The sequence below is a fragment of the Pseudonaja textilis genome, chromosome 3, assembly GCF_049901715.1.
Source record: "Pseudonaja textilis isolate UNSWEBS1 chromosome 3, rPseTex1.2, whole genome shotgun sequence".
Lineage (NCBI taxonomy): Eukaryota > Metazoa > Chordata > Lepidosauria > Squamata > Elapidae > Pseudonaja > Pseudonaja textilis.
The window spans coordinates 36273606-36297950 of NC_141992.1; the positions used below are offsets into that span (position 1 = coordinate 36273606).

Genomic DNA, 24345 nt, shown 5'->3' on the forward strand with positions numbered 1-24345 from the left:
ACCAAGTAATCCAAATTATCCAAAACTGTTCCTTCTTGCTTCTTTTTTCCACTTTCTCTTCCTGGGGTTCTATTATTTTGTTACAAAGTTTCAGTTAAAATGTATCTTTTAGGAATCTTGTTAAAGTTTCACTGTTAATTTCTTTCACTTCCAGGTGGTCTCCTCCATTTTTCCAGATCCCAGCCTTTTGTTTTTTCCTTCTTTTAAAAGTTTTTGAGAATCCAGAAATCTTTATTATCCCTTTGACATTTTATTTTCAGCTTAAATATCTGTTAATGTCAAAGTGGATTTTTGCTGATTTCTTGCTTAAATCTCTTAGTTGTCAATATAGGGAAGAAAAGAAAAAAACCCAAATCCTTTCCCTTTCCTCTCTCATTCGCCGCTTCAAAGTCTTCCTTGGGAGCAATGTTATTCTTTATAATTCAAATTCCAGTGTACCTTATATTGTTGCTTTTTCAGTTCGACTTGGTCAGCCAAAACTTTCTCTTCTTATCTTCCTCCTGCACATTCTATTCTGGTTCAGTTCTTCTTTGAGGTGGCCATTTCTGACCACTGCTGCAACCGCCTTCAGGAAAGGGAGTAATGGCCAGCTGGGGAGGAGAGATGCGACTCTCCTTGACCCTGCTGGCAGTCTCCCCACTCTTCACCACCTCTACGGGGTGGCTTAGCCCCCAAACCAGTGGCTCGGGGTGCTCCAGCAGTGAGCACAGATCAAAACCCTGCACAATTGCGGATTTCGGTCTGTCTCCAAAGAAGCTCAAACCGGACAACAAGGTCTTTCTTGTTTGAAAGAACAAAAGAAAAATCTGCCAGCTTGTACTGATAAACAGTTTGCATGGGTATTTTTTAATTTACATTCTCATGTTTGCTAATTATCTGCCACATTGCACCTTAAGTTTCTCAATATTAGAAAGAGTAATAGGTTACCTATTCTTTTCATGGTGTGGTTGAGTATTCTTTCTATTCCCTTATGGTTAGGAAAGTTTGAGGATCCCAGGAGTAGTCTCATCCCGAATAAATCTCTGGATAAGTCGAACTCAGGAATCAAAAAACAACGAAGGAGTCAAGGTATGAGAAAGGCTTTAGTAAGCTCATTATACTAAGATTTAAGATAACTTTTATTGTCATTTTTTTTTTACTGTGAGCACATTGACCCACATTAAAAATGAAAATTTGTTGCCTGCTCTCAAGACTTAAAGAACTAGAATACTAGCACATTATATTAGCCAGAGGACTCCCAATGGACTCCCAATTTACTCCAGCTCATTTCCAGCTCTTAAACAAGAAATCCCATAGAGGTAGTCCTCAACTTACAAATTTCTGTTAATAAGCAATGTCATTGTGAAGCGTTACTGCACTATTTAGGAGCAGCAATCCTTGGTTGCCATTGTTAACCAAATCCCACAGTTGTTAGGCAAGGCAGCCTCCTGCTGTGTTTCCATAACCAAATCAGTGGGGAAGCTAGCAGGAAGTTGCAAATCCCAAGCAATTTGCAAGCAGAGAAGCAAGACAGGTAAGTGTTTGCAGGTGGAGAGAACATGAGGGAGAGTGCAAAGGTGTGCGGAAGATGTGGAAAAGAGAGGGGAAGGTGCAAGGGTGTGAGGGAAACATGGAGAGGATCAGTGAGAGTATTTGAGGGGATGGGGGATATCAGGGAGAGTCATGGAGGATACAAGGAGTACATGAGTGGCTGGCACAGTGCACGTCTAGAATGCAAAGTGACTGGGGGACGGTGTGTCCATGGGTGGATTGAACATCTTACTACCTTCCCCATCAGCCTCCACACTCACTTTTGGGGGAAGCTGGTAGAATAAATTAGAGACTACCTATATTAGCTCTGGTTATCTGCACAGGAAATTTGTGCGAAGATAAGGTCCTAAAATGACACAAGTGACAGGGGCATAGAAATACCACAACTAACCACCTCTTCCTCACCCCTTTGGCTCATTGGGAAATTTTTCATGAAATTGCTTCACTACTCTATCTGCTTTTACATCCCAACTTTTTATCCAAGTGGCTTCAGACAAAGGGTACCCCTTCCACTGAATTAAATATTGTGATCATCCTCTATGTAGTCTAGAATCAAGAATCTTCTTTATCTTGGAATGTTCTTCTTCCTGAACCAGTATTGGTTTGGGCACTGGGTCTTACTCAGTCTTACTCAGAAAGTAACATCTGGCTTTAGTAAGAGTCCATGTTTTATCTTTCTGCAGGATGTTCAGGGAACTGGGAACACCATACAGGGGAGTTAATTGGAAAACTGATCTGATGTTTTTTGAAGGAAATCCAAGGTAAGGATGAAAAGAGTTAGGAGTAGACAGAAGGTGACTTTCTGGGCATGTGACAAGTATGAAAGTGATTTGGCCTGAGTTATATTTCAGCATGTGCACAAACAATATTGAATCTGCTTCATGAACATTTTAACTTACTATCAGTACATTATTATCATGCTGCTAATAATGGATTAAACTAAGGGTCTCCAAACTCTTGGCCACAGACAGCTAGTGGCTATGGCCCATTGGGAACTGGGTCACCAAAATAGCAAGCTTCATTTGTGCAGATGAAGGATTTAGGTTGTGCACGCAAAACTATTCCCTCTCCACCTCCAAAACTGCTGAAGCTGTAGGGTCTCCCGCTTGGGCGAGGGGGTGAGTTGGACTAGATGACCTACAAGGTCCCTTCCAACTCTGATTATCTGTTATCTGTTTATATGAAGCTGGCACCACCAATTTGCGGAATCAAATAGGTTGGGAACCCCTGGATTAAACAAGATGTTAATTGGATATTCTATGATTAGACATTCAGTATATTGATTCATTAGAATTAGTTTCTGTCCTGGAAATCTAACACTTAAGATTCAGTCACCAAATGCTAAAACTGGAGTACAGTGGGATGAATTGATTGATGAACTTGGAATCAGGGATGGGATCCGACCAGTAGAACTACTGGTTCTGTTGCTCTGCATCGCACCAGTTGCACGAGTGCAATTTAAGACCTGCTGAGCTGCCCGGACAGCTGAGCAGCGCTGTGTGCAGGTGCACAGTGGTTGGAAAAGCCACTTTTTTCCTGCTTTTTCAACCACAGCTGTGCCATGCAAAGCAGCTGTGGTTGAAAAATCAGGAAATAAAGGACACATAAGAGCCCAGGCGGGCGGGTGGGCCAAAACAGCAGCAGATACAGAACCGGTTCTGTGTCTGCTGCTCTTTAGAGCTTCCGGTTCTGTAGAGCCAGACAGAACCGGTAGAATCCCACCCCTGTATAAAATCATAAATGAAATCATAAATAGAATTATTCAGAATAAATGTTTCAACTCTTTGTGATTGAACCAATGGATATAAATTTCCTATTATTCTGATTCTGCCTTATAACAAAGGCTGTATTCTGATCTGCTTTCTCATTGTTCTTAGTATAACACTATAAAAATCCTTATGGTCATTCCAGCACAATGTTTAATGGTGGAGATTTGGAGGTTGAAAGAGTTGCCATTAATTCCTCAAATCTCTGCATGAGTGTCACTAATCTCTCACCTCAAGCAGTTGAGAAACCAGACTAGTGCACGCTTGCTATAATTAATGTGTGAACTTACCATTACTGAAAAGGGAGAATAGTGTTCTCAAGTTAACTAATATTTCTATTATGAATCTAACAATCCAATACGGTGTTGATTTTACAATTTCAGTTAGGAACTCGGACACTCCAAATCACTATTCATTGTGAAGTCCACTGAATGACTTCAGCTAAAAGATCTGAGCTTGTTTTATATATTCAGATTCAATGAGCACCCTTCCTTGTCCCTTGTGGAAAACTGTGTATTCATCAAATGTTTTCTTTTATATTCTAGATATAACCAGACATGCTACTCTCAGGAAAACTTGCCCCCATTGAAACAAAAGGCATGGATCTCTTGGAATTCTACTATGTCCCTCAGTTTATTGCTCTATTCTTCTATAGAACTGACCACCTGGCAAAGATATCTATCAGCCAACAATGCCTACAGTGCCTTTTATTGAATGGGGCTCTTGATGACTTAAATGATTTGATGGATAGGAAAACTGACCTATGACAGAAAAACTATATTTCTATAATCCATTTTTATCTTTTTATTGCTATATCATCCATCCTTGTCATCCAAAATTAAGTTGAGTCTTACATTCTATTAGAAAATATGAAATACATATGGCTTCTTTACTGGATCATGTTTCAGCTATGTTTCCACCACAATGAATACTTTATAAGTTTGCACCAAGCATTTGCAATTGTTGCATAAATGTAGCTTTGCCTGTTCTCGCTGATCTTATTATTATCTAATTATGTTATTTGAATAAAAGAGGGATGTTTTAATGGGGAAACTATGCTTAACCCTAAATTGATCAAAGCCATGAGGAGGTTTAATGCAGAGACTTACCTGAATGCTGTAAGTAGAATATAAGCCATCTGCAAATTGTAGGGGAAAAGAAGGGTGCAATGTGCCTGAATATATAGATGAACTTGTTTTGCAAAAGCCATAAAAAAAGTAATGTTCTTCCCTCCCTAAAAAATTGCCAAGGAGTTATTTTGTATAATAAAGTGCATTCTATATTTAAAGAATATTTTTATAATATATATTTGTGTTTCAGCTTAGTCCTAACTATTACTGAATCTCAGTAAGACTAATGGAAGAATTTTCATGTTTTCAACAAGATTTGCCAATCTGTATACATCTATTTAGGTTTACTGCATTCAAAAGCTCTTATCCCCAGGTAAATGTACAGTGGATTGCAACTAATGTCATGGCTAATTTTAACTGAATCGGGGCTATGGGTTGACATCTGTCCTACCTATTAGCATGTCATAATTAAACAACTTAGAAGTCACCCATATACACATACTACTTAAATTCAGTAGTGGGGATTGAATTTTACTTTTCACTTTTCACGATAAATATCATAATAAATAACATTTGTTTCAATATACAGACTTTGCTTCCAATTGTATTAATCTGTTGTCTGATTTTTTTTTCCTGTTAAATCTGCTGACCAGACCCAATGTCTAGCCTTGCATTGTGACCCAGTGGTGGGATTCAAATTTTTTTACTACTGGCTCTGTGGGCGTGGTTTGGTGGGCATGGTAGGGGAAGGATACTGTAAAATCTCCAGTCAGAAGTGGTATTTTCTGATCCTCCTAATTACTCAAAATTTCCGCTACCGGTTCTCCAGAACTGGTCAGAACCTGCTGAATACTACCTCTGAAGTGACCCCCCCCCAAACAGATTCTATGTATGCAATCTAGGTCTTTAGAGATAACATCCAGGAACTCCTTCAATAGTCTTTAATAATAAGTGATTTGCTATGTTCTCTGTTAAAGTGAAGACTCATTCAGGACATCAATGCTTTCCTTCTGAATTTCCTTTCTGGTGAACTTTAGATACAGGTTACAGATAGATAAGAGATTGCTATAAGTGCCATGAGTATATTGAAGAAGTTTAAGGAATCTTTGGTTTCCAACCTAATTTACTGGTTCGAGTTTTATAGTTTCCTCCCACCCAACACTTTTGTTGTTGTTTTTTGTTTAAAAGGGTCAATAGCCTTCTTGTCAAAGAGGCTTTTCAGAGAGTAACATATCAGTAGACATCCCATTTAACGGAGAACAAAAGCATGCCTTGGGACTCACAGCCTGGCTTTTCAGATTTATACCCAGAGCTCTCCTAGAGCCAAACCTTCTATATCAGAGTTCCAGGCCACTCGAGAATGACAGCTGGCTGGCTTGTGTCAGACTCTTGGGCACTTGGGTATCTCAAGTTTAAAATAGCAATTCACAGAGGCCATACAATAGCCAGTGCTTATATGGGCTCAGGGCGGGGGTGAGATGGATTGCACAAGAGGCTGTAGCTGACCCTGCCAAAATAGCAACAAAGCTTTGCATTCCAAGCTGTTCCCTCCTGGCATTCCTCCAATCAGGCATCCAACATCCAGGGTGGCTGATAAGGGTGGAGGGCTCTTGTTAAAGCCTCCCTCTTTTTAAATTGCATTTCTCAGACACTACATTTGTTCCCACTGAAAGGACTTTTCATCTGCTCTCTGGGCAAAAGGTAAGGAGCCCCAAACCATGTCTTGCATTCCTCCATCTTAAACTAACTGAGCCACATACCATATCTGAAAACAACCTATTTGAAATTGGGATTGGGAGGAATATATATTGTGTGGCAGTACCCCAAATCTACCCCCTCTCAATTTCTCTGTGGATACCCTTCCTTTGAAATGAAAAAAAACAAAAACCAATATGAGCTTGTCCTTAATGATGTATGTGTTAGTGGCTCTGTATATATGTGTGTGTTTGGGGGAGAAGGCAAAGGCTATAATGCCACAAGACTGTTTAGACTTGAAAACAAAACAAGGAATTCAGTTTGCAATATCAGTCTGTGTAAAATGCTTCGCTAAATGCTCATTAGAAAACATGGTATTCATATAAGTTGGGGGAAGATAGCATTAGACTAGAATTAGTGTTTCTTTTCCTTTGTAAGCCAGGTAGCAAAAAAGAGTGAATTTTCACTGAATGTTGGAAACCATTAAAAGATGAACAAGGAAAATCAGTAGCAGGAGTACATAGCTTGTTTAAAGTATGCTTTTGCATTGCACAGTAACTGCTTTTTGTAACATTGCCATTATCACAAAGACAGAGATTCTTAATCTAAGCTCAATTAATTTTCCTGGGGAATTCCTGAGGTGTCTGCAAATACACATATAGAGTTCTAATTCATTAGTTAAGGTAGATGGATTCAAAATTGTATGAAAATAATGCATAAGACTATAGCTAGTGTTATCCTGAGGTAACCAAAAATTCTTATCAGGATGATTACAGTCCTAAAACATTATAAAAGGCTACAATGTGGACTCAAATTAGAAATCATAGGGCTGCAGTACATACCAAGAAAAAATTGTACTAAATATACTATCTATATCTAGTACATTAAGAGTGACAGATTATTTGAAAACTGATGTCTAGATAAGGAAAGTTTTGTATCAATTTAGAGAAAATTTAGAAATGACTATGTCAAACTATTATTCAGTTTTCAAATAACTGGAAATGTGTAATATCTGTGATTAGGATGCTGCTCCTAATGCTATTTCCTTTATTGCTCTTGTAGTACCTTTGGGAATTTGTGCAGCAACATATTTGATTCTATTCTTTTACAGCTGTTGGGTACAATTCAAATGATTTTGTGACACTCTTCCAAAGTAGAAGAGAAACAGGGACTTACAGGACAAGACAGATAGTCTGACACTTGCAAATTATTTGTTGTACTCCCCAGAACCTGCTTAAAATACCCTTCATTTCGGTGGTTTGCTTTACAGTTGATATAGCAGGATTGGATTTGTTGAAAGCAACTGCCAAGACCCAGATATGCTTTAAGCAAGGAAAAGGAAGAACAAGGTTCATATGCTTGTTTATATTGCTGCAGGTGGAAACACAAGCAGTTGAGCTTGGGGTAACTGGTTTTAAGCTCAGAGGGAAACCATTTAGAACTTAGCTAGTCCTCTTCTTTTCTGCTTCAGAAATCTGGGAGCAAAGCTAGAACTCCAAACTTCTTGGAAAAGAGAAGAAACTAATAATGGCCATGATTATCTCTCATATGAGAGTTGACAGTGGTAAGCTGTGCAAGCAACATCCCTCTAGAAATAAAATAACTAAGGATTCTCCATTGACATGGCATTGGGTATTCAAAATACTGTCTGATTTGGGGATAATAATTTAAATGTGTTTATGGACTTATTTATCAATGTTGTTTCTGGCACTAGTTGCTAGAAATTTAAGATGTTTGAGCTTCCCAGACTCTAGCCTCAGGCAGTACTGCAGACAGTCCCTCCTTTTTGTCTCCAGACTATAGGGTGTAACTGTGAGTTTATTGCTTTACTTGTTAAATATGGAGGTCAGAAAAAGTATTGGTTAAAAAGAGCAATCTAAATGTAGGATGAAAGAAACATATCAAGACTAATATTTTCATCCGTAATGTAATCTTCTTCTCAGTATATTTCTTGATCTCATTTAAAATACTTGTCTTTCACATCACTTGTGTCCTTAGTTTGTTATATCAGACATGACTACTTGTGATGTCTCTGTTTGTTCTTTCTTATCAGTTCTGCTGCTAATCTCCTCTACTTATTTTAGAAGAACTATGCTGCTGGGTTGTGAAATGGAAATAAAAAACAAACTTTGTTATCAGTATTATTGGCAAAGAAGTACTTTTAGACCTCAAGCCAAATGTAACAGTTACATTTATATGAGTTATTAGACAGTGGTGGTGCTTGTCTTTTCTTCTGACTTCATTGCACTAGCTTTCTGACTCCTTGTCAATATCTTTTTCTGTTTCCTTTCCCAAAGATATTATGCAAATTTTACTAACTATAGAGATTACAGTTCAGTATTCCAGAAATGGTAGATGTTAACTGTTGTGTCAACTAAGAACTTGAGATTCCAGAGAAATATTTGAGCTTGCAGCCTTGTGCTTACAAATACAATAGCCTTGTGCCCATCTTATTTGGCATTATATTTCTCATAATAGCCAATCAAATACCGCTGGAAATCTTATAAATATGAGATTCCAATTTTTTTTGCTTCCCAATGGTATTTTAAAAAATGCTGGAGGTAGCATCATAGATCTGTCCTCCATGAGTAGGACATGATCTGTCCTCCTTTATGTGATTGCCTTTTTAAAGCCATCCAAATTAGTGTATATCATACATCTTAGTGGTTTTGAATTTTACAGATTAATTAATTCTATTCTTATATTTCTCTTGTTATCTGTTTTATGGGCAATAATCAAGTGTTAGTACATATAGCAGATGTGAGGGGTTAGGGTTCCTCCTCACAATGCTAATTTTTTAACCTATAATTAGAGAATTAATATATAATGAATCTTTGGCTTATCTCTTATCCCCAAATAGACTTTCTTTCTCCTAAAACTACCTTTGTCTAGCTTTCACGTAGACCACTGTGGAACTAGTCATAGATTTAGTTAGCTGTTATGTTTTGTTATCATATGAGAATAGATAGAACAGATTCCAGATTGTTACAAACACCCTATTTCTATTAGATCTGGGAAGTCATGAATGTCTCATTGTAAGAGAGATTGATGCCAGAAGCCCTTAAGAGGTGTGGGTCTTCCCTTTCTCTAAGAGATCTGAATAAATTAGATATGTACCATCTGGTTTCTAACATTACCTTCTTAATAAAGATTTTTGAGTTGGTGGCTCAGGACCAACTATTCTACAAGAAGCAGAGAAGGCAATGATTGCTCTATTGTGTTGGGACCTGTTCTGGATATCTACAGTCTTTGATGCCATCAACCATGGTATCCTCTTGGATTGGCTATAGCAATTGGATTTGAAGCACTGTTTTTCAGTGGTTTGGCACACTCCTTACTGGTTGCCTCTAGTTGGTTTTTGTTGGGAGGGAAATTTGGCACAGTGGGGTTCTCCTTTACAGGTAATGCAAGAGATCTCTCTCTCTCTCTCTCTCTCTCTCTCTCTCCCCCCTCTCTCTCTGAGGTTTAAGAGATCTGGATGGGATAGAACAAGTTTCAGCTTAACGTTTGCAAAATGGAGTTGATGTTTCTACATCTTCTACACCCATTGTTTTGTTTCCAGACCTGATTGTATTGCCTCTGAATTATTAGGTCTGCAACTTAGAGTTTTTCCTGGATTCACAGTTTGAGGCTGTTGGCCCAGGAGGCCTTTGTCCAGGTGCAGTCTTATTCAGGACTGCAGGATCTGACTATTGCAGCTCATGCCCTTATTATCACCCAGTTAGACTACTAGAATGTATCCTACATGGGGCTGTTTTAACAGATCAGTTGAATATTTCAGTTGTTGCAAAACCTAGTGAGCATGATCACAGGTATTTAATGGTGTATTCATGATACATCTGTCCTGTGAGTCATGGTCCTATTACTTCTGGGTGCAATTTAAAGTTCAGATTTTAACCTATATTTTAACCTCTATGGCTTGGTTCTGATCTACTTACAGGGTCTTATTTCTTCACCAGGAGTTCAAAAAATGCATATAACAAATGCTGAACTTTTAGTTTTGGGAGGCTAGCTTATGCCTAAAGTTCTGACCATTAATTTCTCAGGAGACATTTACATGGAGGAACTGTCAGCTAGTGAGCCAGCCCATATGTGAATGCATTCTCGCTATTCTAGAACCAAAGTTAAGCAGTCATGCTAATAATTAGTCATGCTAATTGAGACTCTTCCAGTCACTGAACAAGTTCAGTCAAATCCTGCATCCTCTATTTCAGCTTTTCCCAAATGGTGCTCTTCTAACATGTCAGATTCCCAGAAAGCAGGAAGAAGTTATGTGAGTTGAAATCCATCTTATCTGGAGATCAGGTTGATGAAGGCTACTTTATCTCAGTTCCAAGTACTCATATACAGATACAGCATTAGTGCACTCAGCCTCCATAAACATCTGGCTTATTACTGTGCATTAAAAACTGCAGTTTCAATTGACATTCAGGCAATCTGCCTATTTTTTGCAGTCCATTCAAAAACATTTTGGGGTCAAGCAGGCATTTGGTGACTATTGGTGCAGATATCAAGTCCAATTTAGATTGCTTCAATAATTTCCATATCTCTGTTTTTAAAAGTACCCTCTAGATCAGAGGTCTCCAATCTTGGCAATTTTAAGCCTGGCAGACTTTAACAAGCAAAGCTGACTGGGGAATTCTGGGCATTGAAGTCTGTCAGGTTTAAAGTTGCCAAGGTTGGAGACCACTGCTCTAGATGGTACTCAGTCATATTCCAACATTTTCATATCTCCTGAAACTTTATTTTGCATCTTTTTTAATGGCAGGTAACTGAAAATGTCAGACACTGAAGATGTCATTGAAGAATATGAAGAGTAAGTGAGTTTTGTTGTGCAAATCCTTCTTTGACAGATATGGGTGATACATAAATATGAAAAATAAATAAAATGAACAATTGTCATGCCTTTTCAATTCAGAAGGCCATTAATGCTATTTTTTTTGCTATTGTTCACAATTATGAGTGTAGTTCTGGTTGGTTCCATTATAAACCATTATGAATTACAACTATGAGACAGTTTGAGTAATAGAAAATCCCTTGAGAAAAAGATTGATGACTGAGGAAGGCAGTAGCTATTGTATATCTATGGACTCAGCAAAAGTGAAAGTACACCACCAGCCTTCTTGGAAGCTATTTGCAAGGTAAGCATTGCTGTTTCTAGGGTTGTCAATAGCACTTGCGCTTAGACTTATGTACCACTTTATAGTGCTTTACAGCCTCCTCTAAGCAGTTTACAGAGTCACCATATTGCCCCCAATAATCCAGGTCCTCATTTTGCCAACCTCAAAAGGGTGGAAGGCTGACTCAATCTTGAGCCAGTCAGAATCAAACTGCTGGCAATCAGTAGAATTAGCCTGCAATACTACGTTCTAACCAGAGGTGGTATTCAGCAGGTTCTGGTCAGTTCTGGAGAACTGGTAGCGGAAATTTTGAGTAGTTCAGAGAACCGGCAAATGCCACCTCTGACTGGAGATTTTACAGTATCCTTCCCTTGCCACGCCCACCAAGCCACGCCCACAGAACTGGTAGTAAAAAAAATTGAATCCCACCACTGATTCTAACCATTGTGACACCAAGCCCTTGATACAATACTTTTGGTGGCCCTTTACTTTCTAAACATGATAAGTCTAATCTACCAATTAGCAAAGTCAATGGAAAATATTTGCAAGTCACTTCTCTTTTTTCTATTTTCTCTGCTTTGTCAGAAAGTAGCACATGAAAGAGAAAATTAGAATTAGAAATCAGCAACACGTATCAGAAATGAGGAGGAAAAGAAGGATCTTGTAGCTCCAGGGGTTGGCTTTGAGCCTCCTTCTGAATCTTGATCTCTGATTTTCACCTCTGGCTAGGGTGTATTATTTTACAGATGATATGTCTCTGTTTGACAGTGTTGTCTGTATATTGCATGCATTACAAATTGGATGAAACATAAAGAATCTTGTGAGGGGAGAAAAGGGATCTTCACTAGTAGTTCTTGATAGTAGACTGAGGAAGCATTACCTTTTCACAGTCATAACTGCCAAGATAAAGTATATTCCAATGTCATTTAAATGGTATATTATTTCTAAATATGTACCTATAAATATAACTTAATATACATACCTTCATGCAAATTTTGCCTTTTTTATTATTTCTCTCAAAAACACCTCTTTGAGGAAAGCATATTAAGAACAAGTACATAAAAATTGCCTGACACTGTAATCAAAGTAATGGTCCATTCAGTTCACTCCCTTCAACTCTGGCTAGTCAGGTGAACATGGGAAAGTCATATTTAAATCATGATGACTGTGAGGTTTACTGCCATATCAGCCTTCAGCACTGATAGAGCTAATCACAACAATACCGGGTAATGCATTTTTGAGGGTAACAAGGCATGCAGCCTAATCCAAAAGCTAGCCTTGACTGTATTAACATTAAATTGCAAATAGGAATAACATTTCAGTACCTCCTAATATACCTTTACATGCTCCAGGTTATTCTAAAAATAATTTAACTGATACCAGTTCTTTGTAGTAATTACAAGTTTTCACAAGTAGGGAAGATTATAGTAGTTTGAGATATTTTGTCTTCAAAATATTTATAAACAGAATACAAAATATCTATAAATACAATAATCGGGAACCACTGAAAGGTCACAGCACTCTACATGTCTTGGCAGTCATCATGCTTTTCACTTGATTATGATTGCAATTCTAGAAGTTCTTCATACCATTTGGATGCCCGGTTCCTCCCATTCTTTCACACTTTCTCAGTTTCTTGTACACCCTCAATTCAATTCACTGAACAGTTTCTCACATGGTCTTGACTTCAGCTGTAAAACCTCACCAGACTGACTGGGGGAAAAAAAAATCTTTCAGAACTGTCTCGCTTCTTCTGGCTCCATGTAACCAACACCTGTTCCTGTTACTTGAGCTGCATCTCCAGTTGATGCATAACATGAACTCATGCATTAAAATATCCAGTAGACTTCATGCTACTTTCAGCCTAAAGATTATTCCTCTGAAATCCAAAATATAAACATTAAACAAGAATTCATGTAAACAAGTTAACTTTCTAGCAAATAGTTTCACTGTTCGGAAAAAGGAATGAAATAGTGAAGCCTAAAATCACCATAACCTTATCTTAGAGTGGTAATGCTTCAGAGACAAAAGTCACACAGTTTGGGGGATCAGATCAGGAGGACTATCTTGCTACATCTGCCTCTTTCTGTCTCGTAACTCTTCGATGAAGAACCAGCTGTAATTTGGCTTTGTTACAAAAAGACTGAGCTCTTGATCTCCATAGTGCTTATAAGCAGATCAGTTCATTATTAGAGAGGCAACCTTTCACTGGCAATATTTTGCTTCTTTTTTATTTTTAAATTATCACCACAAAGGTGGGAGCAGATGCTGACAGAATTCTCTGTAGTTTCCCCTTCTTTCTTAACTGTTGGGTGAGCGCAGACAGTTACTTTAACTCTAAGACATATGACATCAGAAAAACCTCTTATGTTCCTGAACCCCGATTTGTACCAATCACACTATTTGATTCTCTGGGATGTTGCTGAAGTTTGGTGGCAGTTTGGTGGTCCAGGAAATGCATGTAGGCCACCTGCTAGTAAGCATCAAGCACTATTTGAAAATACCCACATACATGATCAAAATGACTGTATGTGTATAATACAATTACAAAATTCATAGAACAAAATGCCTCACAAGATTACTCAAGAATATATGGAGGAAGAACAGCCTGCAAATAAATGTTGGTTTTGCTTTTGCTTCAGAGACAACTGAAATAAAGTGTCCAGATGAGGTTTAAGGATAACTTCTGAGACAGGACATCTACCTTAGCAGGTAGAGTTCTGGACAAATAAATGGAGTCAACTCCCCCAAAATAGATACTGTGATCATGAAATCAACCAGGAGTCAACCCCAAAGCATTTGATTGCAATTTTATGTTTTGGATTTCATATATAGTATATGTTTTAATGTTATGTAATTTTGGTTTTGGTTTGATTTATTTTTGTTCATTTTTTGGTGTACACTAGCCAGAGTAATATTGGAATAGTGTAAATTTGCTTAACAAATATAAATTTATTATAAATTTACTTAACAAGTAAAATAAAATAAAGTGATGTCAAGAATTGCTATGGAAGTGCTCAAAGACTTCTTGGCCCATTGATTACTAATAAACTGATGTGCTTCTGTGTCATAAGACTTTTTGTTTTGACAGCAAGAGTTTGACATGACTCCTTAACTTGAAGCTGATTGTAATGAGAACTTTTTTCTTTTGGAAAACTCTTTTCTGTCCTGCTGTATGAAAAGAAAAGCTCAGACATTATTCTAATCTAGCTTTTTTCTCTTTTGCTTTACAGGGAACAGGAAGGTAAGGCAATGAAAACAATCATGTTTGGTAGATTTTTCAGATATTTTAACAAGGTCTAATGTTGTTCTCCTTTCTTTCTTGGTTTTACCTTGCTGCAGAAGACTGTATTGAAGAAGGTAAGTTTCTGTTGTTATTAGAAAAGTCATTTTATATCTTTTAAAGGCATGTAGAAGCACAGTGAAAAATAAAACAAGATTTCCCCAAGATACAAAACAAGAACTGTTGTGATACAGGAAAGGCAATAATTCATCTGGCACAAGTTCCCCTATACAGCAAGAGCAAAATTCTGTGCACTTTTAACAAATACTATTTCTACTAAAAAAGGAAGATTCAACTATGCCATTTTTTTCTTTACAGGGAGAAAGAAAATAGACATTTGCAATTACAAGAATGCCTTATTAGTATTGGTAGGCATAGGCAGAGAGAAATACGAGCTGGCTTAAGTACTGTCAGTTTTATAACATTTAGCCTTATTATAGATATTCAAAAGTTAATGAGTATCATTATTATTAATATGCTTATAAAATCCTTCCTGACAATATGAACAAGTGGATTTGGAGGGAATACTTCATAGAGGGGGAGGTTTTATCAATGTAAGTCCAGGCACCTTATCATAGATAAGAGAAAATTCTTTTTAATACAATAAGTTGTATTTAAATTGTTAATATAATTAATATTGCATACCTTTCTGATTCTTGTACTTGTTTTTTGTTGTAATACATTTGTATTCCAAATGTATTTTGTTTCATGTCACTTGTTTTTTCTCCTGTGTTGTGACACTCTCCATGTTTTTTAGTATGAAAGTATTATTAAGGTATATCATAAAATACAATGAAAATAAAGATTACAAAAGGTGTTTGTGTGTTAGGCACGAATGATCAGACATCTTCATACATGAAGATTCAATTAAACTGATTTATTGCTAATCATACCTATGAACAGAAATGGACTCAACTAACAATTAACACTTGCTTGGAGTTAACGGAATTCAAGGGAGCTTGGACTTAGCTTGCTTTGTGGCTATGTAGCAATTCTAGGCTAACCCCTCTTTTAACTCCACGTCCAAGTTCTGCCACTCCTTCTTCTACATGGAGAAAAAGCAGGATAAAAAAAGAGGAGAGAGAGAAAAAGGTGTGTGTGTATAGTATGCGCGTGTGTGTGTGTGTGTGTTCTTTCTTCCTCTTCAACATACTTCCCAAATTTAATTTCAACATTTTACATTAACAATAACCTATCATTTCATTTTAGAATCCACTTTATAAGCACAAAACAATGCACTGGAACTATTTTTTAATTACACATGTCATACCAATAGAAAATCATCCTAACTCTAATTAATTTATTAAATTTATGTCAGTCCCTCCAGTTATCCTGATAAAATATTTTTCTTCTTCAGAATGCCTATAAAATATAAACTTCTGTTTTTCTTAAGAAATTCTCCAATATTACTTTTAAAACAAATATGACAGCGCTGCCAATTTCCATGTTGATTTTGAGGTGGAGATTCCCAAACTTATTCTCCTGAGGATTGTAGATTTACTTGCAACTCTTCTTATTTCAATTGTACTGGGGGACTTGTAATTAAACCATCTTCATAGTAGGCACTGTTGCTATCAGATTAATATTCCAAAATTAGGGTTATGTCCTATATATTGTCAAATACTTGTGCAGTAACTTCAATGGTTTGATAACTTTCTGTGCTTGGTTGCATCTCTGAATTACTCATCTTTCTTCCAATTATTTGAATAATTTCTTTCCCTTAATCCTCTTTCATGACATCTTTGGAACATAGTTGATCTATAAAATGAATTGTTTTATTTAAATAGGAGTCATGGTGGCACAGTGGTTAGAATACAGTATTGCAGGCTAGTTCTGCCAATTGCCAGCAGTTTGATACTCACCAGGGTCAAGGTTGATTCATCCTTCCATCTTTCTGAGGTTGGTAAAATGAAGACCCAGAATTGTTGGGGTAATATGCTGACTCTATAAATCGCTCAGAAACGTCTGTAAGGCACTATGAAGTTGGTATATGAGCCTAAGTACTATTGCTAAGTGCTATTCCTCAAAAATATTTTTTGCAATTTTTCTGTTTTAGATGTATTTGATGTTCTTTAGCTCCCTCTTGTGGTCAAATAATCAATTTAAAATATTTTTTGTAGATCAGCTAGTATCTGTTGGCCAATCAGAATTCATTAAAATCAGAAGAGTTCAGTTTCTACAACAAACAATCCAAAATTGCAAATTATAATTCCCAATGTCAGATAAAGATAGTAATTTAATGGAAATGATAAAATGAAGCTATAGATTTTAAAGTATGCTTTTCCATCAAAATTTGAAAAAAAAATACTCCTTATTTTAGTACACCTTCTGCAACTCTCCTCCTCCTTATTCAACAATACTGATGTACCAAAAATGGCACAGATCTTCAAAAAGAAGTAACAGGCTATTACTGAAAAAAGACTTCTTTAGCTTACTAGCAATAGCAATAGCACTTAGACTTGTATACTGCTCCACAGTGCTTTACAGCACTCTCTGGGTGGTTTGCACAGTCAGCATATTGCCCCCAACAATCTGTGAAGTTGCCCCTTAAAAGTCATATTACATCCCCTCCCCATTTTCAGGCTCCATTGAAGATTAAACAAAAATGAAAAGTGCTTTAGCAGAGGACTGTGTTCACATAAGATTTGAACCACTTCTAAGTAGTTTTTGAAGCATGCACAGTCCTGTTACTTTCATATAAAATGAACTGAAACAAGTACATTGAAATTCAGTCTGAAATTAGTTTTCCAGCACTTGCAATTTTACATGTATATTTTCCCTTCTAACCTTCTGAGTAGTGGCACGATATTGATATCTGTTTGTACATGAATGTCCTAGGTTGTTTGGCTTTCAACATCCCATTTTCTTGTTAACATCTGACTTCATAAATGCTTGGCTCCTAAAGTCTAGTCATGCGCACAACAACAGCAGCAACAAACAAACCAGCACTGAAGTTATTTACACCTAGTTGTTTATACTTTATTTTGATACCACGGCTTCTTATAATCCTTGCTAACCTTCTGTACTTATTCTCTTTCACCACCCTGCTTGCCTTGATTAAGAAGAGGAAGAATGGATAGAGGTGGAAGACGGTAGTAGAACCTTTATTTTCATTTTACTTTATAAGTACTTCTTCATGTTACAATAGGAATATTTATTATTCTTTCATGCATGGAAAGATCATACCTAACTGAAATATACATCATCAATAGGATCAGTGGTGGGATTCAATTTTTTTAATTACCAGTTCTATGGACGTGGCTTGGTGGGCGTAGCAAGGGAAGAATACTGTAAAATCTCCAGTCAGAGGTAATTTTTGCTGGTTCTCCGAACTACTCAAAATTTCGGCTACTAGAACTGGTCGGAACCTGCTGAATACCACCTCTGAATAGGACTATTTAAACCACAAATATAATGAGGTCTAAGAATGGCAACTGTAATACTGAGAAAAGAAAATAGTATTTTCCATACAACAAAAGCTATTTTCATTTGTAATAAGATAGAACTGGAAAATCCTAACATTCCATTTGAGGACTGAAAGTTGACAAACTGTATTTGACTTACATGATATCTTGGCACTATCTACATCAGGAGTGTCAAACTCAAGGTCTGTGGGCCGGATCCAGGGTGCTTAGATCTGGTTTGCAGGGCTGTTGTGGAAACAGTGAAAGACTGGCCTGAGGTCCTCTCAGTGAAAATGGGCTCCCGAACTCCATTTTCACTGGCAGATGGTTGCAGAAGGTTGTTGCAGCCGAAAATGGAGAGCGCTTGGGCCACCACAGGCACTGACAGAAGTGACGTTGAGCTGGCTATGCCCACCTCAGCCATCCCCACCCCATGCCCAACCCTGATGCGGCCCTGGATGAAATTGAGTTTGACACCCCTCATCTACATGGTTATCATACAAAAGATGGAGAAAGCAAGCTTAGAATCACTGGCTAAAAATTATAAGGAGAAATGAGTTTAGGCTGCCAACCATATGAACCGTGAGGTAGGGGAACAAGCTCCTACACGAAGTTCTCCTTCTCTGGAGTTCTTCTGTGGAGTTCTCCTTCTTTGGGGATTTTAAGACAGGCTGGATAGACATCAGTTATAGATGCTGTAGTGGATCCTGTACTTAGTAAGGGACTGATGAGATGATATCTGTCTTTATGAGTCATTGATTCTGTAATAAATGTCTACAACTCTTTTTTGCTTCACTAAATTTTTATCCTAAATTAATTCATCTAATCTATATTGCAGAAATGAAAGACTACAAAATTATCAAAAGGAGAAAAAATGTTTCGCCCATTTTTCTTCGGTATTCATAATAATTATGGAGTTCTGATTATATTTAACTTATTTTAAATAAAAAAATCATTAACTAAAAAAATTACAACTTGCCTATATTTTTCCTTTATTGTAGATGTTCTAATACTCTGAACATGTTTTGCTCCATTCTTCATTTGTTTCCTTAATTGAACAGTTATTCTGTTTTGGAATGTGGGAAAAGTCCACTTAGATGTATCCTGAAGAATCTGCCTAGATATTTAAAACGTGCCTTATATTGATATCTCAGTTCATGCCAGAATTCTGCCTCCTTTTCCTAATCACCATGAAAGATATTTATCATTGAATCAAAATGTAATTCATGAGCATTTTGGAGAGGCCCAGGTTTCTTTAGGCGTGATTGGAGTCACAAATCAGGGACAGGTAGAACCAGAGGCAAATTGAACAAAACTCTCTCTTTCTCAGTCACCCCTTTTCAACATCCTCCTGTCTCTTTCACTCTCCTCTGTTTCTAACACTCTCTTTTCTTTCTTTCCTCATACTGAACATATTGCTTTTCTCGGAGGTCTAAACTGCTTGCTTGCAAACGATCTTTGAAATTATACCAAGGACATCATCAAATTGAGCTAAATATCACACATATCCACAGGACTGCTGTTTCTCCTCTCTTTTTTTGGAACTTTGCTCTTTTTCAACTCTTCCTCTTCTTTAACCAAACTTCCATAGCCTGACACTAATGTATTAAAATACTTTTTTTAAAAATTGGTTCATCTCCGTATACTTATATTTGGTGATTATTCTGGTGTTTTATTTTGCAGAAGAAGAAGAAGTGGAAGAAATCAAGGAAGATGCAGAAGAAGCCATAGCAGAAGGCACGCAGTGATATTCTGCTAAACCAGTTTTGGGTGATACTTTTTGGGAGGCAGGGGTTATGGGTATGGCAGTATGCTCTTTTACAACGCAGAGATGTAAGAGATCTATAGCTACAGTTTTATAAAGCTTCATATTTATATGTAAATCATTAATGTCCCTACGTCTACTTGTTTATGTTTCATGCATATTACAAGAAAGCTAAGAAACAGAAGAAAGCAATTTGTGCTTAGTGAAAGAGAAAACATTCATTAGCACATTCTATTTTCCTACTCCTTACTTATGCATAGAAGCATAATGCTATTTTGGAAAAATCAAGGTTTTGTTGAAACTAGCAATTATTATATGTAAAACAGACAGACGTATGGATGTCCACAACATGAAAAGATAAACTATATACCTAACATTCAATGCTGACTATGTGTTATTTTCCCTTTCTTTATAAGTAGGTTTGAGAAGAGGGACACTAACACTTTCCCTGGAAATAACAAGTCCTTTGAAATGTTTTTGAAAAATAGCATTTTATTAATTGAAAGTCATTTTGATGGTATAACTATATTTGTAGGGGCTCATAACTTTATAATCTAGTCCAGTTTTGATGTTACAATAAATTAGGACAGGAGATGCTACTGACTGTGATTATCAAACAAGCTAGAATGTCAGTAATGTGAGCTTTTCCAGGAATGAGTGGATGAACTGCAAAGCATCTTAGGAATGATTTCAGGCATAGCTTATGAGCAATAAAATGCATCCAGAGGGAGTGGTGGTGTAGTAATGTGCTACAGTGCTAATCAAGTTCTTTACTCCTCTTTTAAAATAGAACCAGAAGAGCAAGCTAAAGAACACGAAGAAGGCAAGTAAATAGGAAATACCTGTATGTCATAACGGTCTGAGTGTGTGGCTGAAATTTTCAGAGTTGTTACATTAGCTTAGGCTGAGTGAGGATTAGCTCGTATTTCATATTAGACTAGTTTAGCATTCATGGATAAGAGAACCAAGAGAGTGAGTTTAGTTTAAAATACGTTGGGAAGTAGAATAGAATGAGTGGTGATGCAGCATAGCTTATGGTGAGATTTTTGTTTGTTTGTTTTTGTTCATGAAGGAAAGGTGGCATTGCTGTCCATGTCATTTTTAAAAGACATTCTGGTACACCCCAGAATACAATTATTGCACATTTACTATTGAAATATATAACATTTGTGGTTCAGTGATTTTAAAGATATTAAAAGATGCACAGTTGTGTGTAGCAATAGTGGAAAAACATGATTTAATCATAAATCTCAATTCTTAACCTGAGAGAATAAGGCAAAAACTAAAGTTTTCTGCTTAAAAAATGTGTGCATATTGATTTGACAATGTGAAATGCATTCACATCCAGATGGAAAGGAATGTATCTCTCCTCCTAAGGTCCTCTGTTCTGTGCCTAACCTTTGTATTTTCCCTAAGCATCTACATTTAAGGAAATTAGGAATCAAGCTCCCATTCTATGCACCAAGAATTAGTTTGGTGTACAATAACATCCAAACATTGCTTAAAGAAGCATCTTGTTTGAAAAGGAAGAGAGAAGTATAAATATAAAACAAACAAACTATATGATTAACTTCAGAAATTAGAAAAGGGCGATCTAAACATTGGCAGATAAAAAGGCACTAATTAGAATCATTGATATGAGCTGTGGTGGTGCAGTGATTAGAATGCAATATTGCAGACTAATTCTGTTGAGTGCCAACTGCCAGCAGTTCAGCAGTTTGAGCTTTGCCAGTTCAAGGTTGACTGAACCTTCCATACTTCTGTGGTCGGTAAAATGAGGACCCAGATTGTTGGAGGCAATATGTAAACTGGTTAGAGAGGACTGTGAAGCACTGTGAAGGAGTATATAAGTCTAAGTGCTATTGCTATATAGTACAATGAATACTATAAATCAATAGAAGTTGGAAACTTGGTTTTTATTGTTTATTTTTTAAACTGGCAATCTTCTAGTTGGGATGTAACATTAAGTTGGCCTCTAGATCAGAGATCATAATTTGCATACAATAGCATCAGCATGCTTGGGGTAAAATTTGATTGTGATATACTAGCCAAAATATGGCAAAACAGACCAATATACTCATTACTGTTAGTGGGGAATACTGCTAGTTACATGGCTCTAGTTCAGGCTGGTAACTAGTCTGCTCCTTCTCTTTACTAAGACAGAGACCAGCCTTAACAGTTAGTAAAAGCCTCAACTCATCAAAGTCTTGATAGGAGTGGAGGTCAATATCCATGAACTCATTCAGTAATAACTAGGCATATAGAAAATTTTGATCTGGAATATAAAGAGGAGTAAACAATAAAGAACTTGAATTAATGAATGGGTGTTGGGGAGAGGAAAAATGGTTTTTTTTTTCTTACCACTATATCAGCTGATTTTAATTCATTTTGCTGAGCATGTCTTAGTCCTTTTTGTATGATACTGCTTATCCACAAAAGAAATAGCATGGTGTTTGTGATGCTTTATAGTTTTGTATTTGTTTTTATTTCAGGGGAATCAAAGCCCAAACCCAAGTAAGTACATATGACTTGAGTGTTATGTTACCATAAATACATTAAAATATAACATGTTTCTAGACTACATTTTTGTCATACAATTGCCTTGCCACATTCAATGAATTTTATAGTTTTAGATGAAATGCCATTACGTCTCATGTATAACCTGCCCATGTTTTCTTGTTGGTTTTTAAATCTTTTTTTCTTTCATACAATTTTTTAAAAAGCAAAAGATGGGTTTTTTTTTTTTACACTGGAGCTGTTGTCTTCTGTGCACTTTTTGGGTAGTGGCAGTGGGTCTTCCATTCTGTACATAACTTTTTGAATGAATAATGATTCACAAGAGGGTTGTATTGGCTACTTATGTGGCTATTTATGCAGCCAGATACTGCAGAAAATTACAAGATTCTGGGAACCCCTCATATCCACATGTTCAGTTGAGACCAATATTCAGGTAGGGGCTGGACTCAAATTTGTTGCTGAAATTAATGTGCCATTCATGTAACTGCATCATTGCTCCTCAGGGTATAGTTGGAATTGCATAAGGAAAATATTTCGAGAGATGGTTTCTAAGTTTGACTGTTTAAATAGTTCTCCTCTTAGCACCATACCATAGACAGAGCACAAAACCCAGGCAAAAACAGAATGGAGGCATAGACATGATGACTGTAGTTGGAAGCCATAAATATCAGCTGTTGTATCCCTGTTGTCTCTTAGCCTGCCACTCAGATGCCTTAATCTGTCCTATTTAGCATAGATTGCCCCATTTATAGTATAGCTGCAACCAATCCATTTCACAGTCCTTTAGACCTGAAATCCTCTGGTGATTAACTAAGCTTTGGAGCAACCTGATACAAGGAGATCCCAGAGTGCTCTGCATGCAGCAGCTGTCTTGGGATCCTCCATTATCTAGATGTCATTGCAGCATCAACAGCTGTCTGCACCAGCTAAGCTACTAAGTCTTTTTAGCTTCATAAGCTATGCACCTTCTTGCAATCTTGCAATACTTTTATCATCTCTACTTTATCAATTTCTACTATAAATGGCAGGACCTTCATTTGCATTCTCAATATATCTGTAAGTTGATAGACTTTAGATTAAATTAATCATAACAATTAAACACTGGAATGAGTTTCATCTCCTGAAGTCAAGATATCAACTATCCCTCCATGCTTGTTTCTTATTCTTTCCAGTCATCAGATGAATCATTTATTCCTACGGCCAGGGTTCTGGGAGCACTTAGACTTCAGAAGTTTGATAAATGCTCAGGCCAGCAGGTTAACTACCTTAAATTCCCATGAATGTATTTATTCTATGAAATTGTTATTGTCCTTTATATTCAGAAATATAAAAACAGACTTCAACCTAAATCTATGGGCATGCACATAAAAATAAGTTGCAATTATCTACTTTGGAAGAAGCCCTTATATTTCTGTTGTAGGCTTAAGTAGGATATGTGTTATATGTACTAACTGGGAATACCATTGAAAACAGTAGATTTCCCCCCCTTTTATATAAGTATTTTATATAAGTAATTCTGTTGTTTAAAAATACAGTATTCAATAAAACATTGAAAATAAAACAAGATAAGAACAAAAAAATAAAAAGAGTCAAGATAAATTAAAGAAAATGAAAGAAAGTAGGCTTTTTTATAATAGGAATGAAAAATGTAAAATTGTAAACATAATAAACAGATGTTTCTATTTTTAAAAATGTATAGATAGAGATATTCTATTAGGATGAATTATTAAGAATTGTTCTGATACAGATAAAAGTTGAGACTAAATGTGAATAACATTTACCTTCAATTAACTGATTCTTCATGATCGGTTCTGCATCAATTTTTCAGATAATACTTTTTCCCATACTTTTCAATACCATTGATTAAAAAGAAACTATTTTTGTATACCAATGTTTTACTACAGAAAAGCTAACAATTAAACACCAAAATTGGATGCATTTCTTTGCTGTTGTATTTTCTTGTTTATATTATTTTATATATCTTAGGAAAGTGTGTACATTTTATTTTCAATGAAATTACATAGGATTATATTGCTAATAAACTTTTTTTTAAAAACGAATTCCATAACAGAAAATACACGATCTTTTTTAGGTAGTTCTGGAAGCTATCTAGTATTTTTTAAAATGTCAGCTACAGAAGGGATGAGACAGATGGAAAGCAGTTGCAGCTTGCAGCCTTAGATGAAACCCTCACA

General features: G+C 36.5%; 2 protein-coding genes across 2 annotated transcripts in view; both read left to right on the forward strand.

Moving 5' to 3' along the window:
* LAD1 (ladinin 1) overlaps positions 1–4952 on the forward strand; it is a 28483-nt gene extending 23531 nt beyond the window's left edge. Inside the window, exons 8-10 of the mRNA XM_026713012.2 lie at positions 979–1068; positions 2214–2291; positions 3842–4952. Of these exons, the coding sequence (XP_026568797.2) occupies positions 979–1068; positions 2214–2252 (129 nt within the window). The 3' untranslated portion in view covers positions 2253–2291; positions 3842–4952. The remainder of the gene's footprint in view (positions 1–978; positions 1069–2213; positions 2292–3841) is intronic.
* Positions 4953–13527: 8575 nt separating this feature from the next.
* The window catches only part of TNNT2 (troponin T2, cardiac type), a 39558-nt gene continuing 28740 nt past the window's right edge, over positions 13528–24345 (forward strand). The window contains exons 1-6 of the mRNA XM_087930358.1: positions 13528–13657; positions 14524–14541; positions 17527–17556; positions 19552–19605; positions 20424–20456; positions 22126–22147. Of these exons, the coding sequence (XP_087786484.1) occupies positions 13528–13657; positions 14524–14541; positions 17527–17556; positions 19552–19605; positions 20424–20456; positions 22126–22147 (287 nt within the window). The remainder of the gene's footprint in view (positions 13658–14523; positions 14542–17526; positions 17557–19551; positions 19606–20423; positions 20457–22125; positions 22148–24345) is intronic.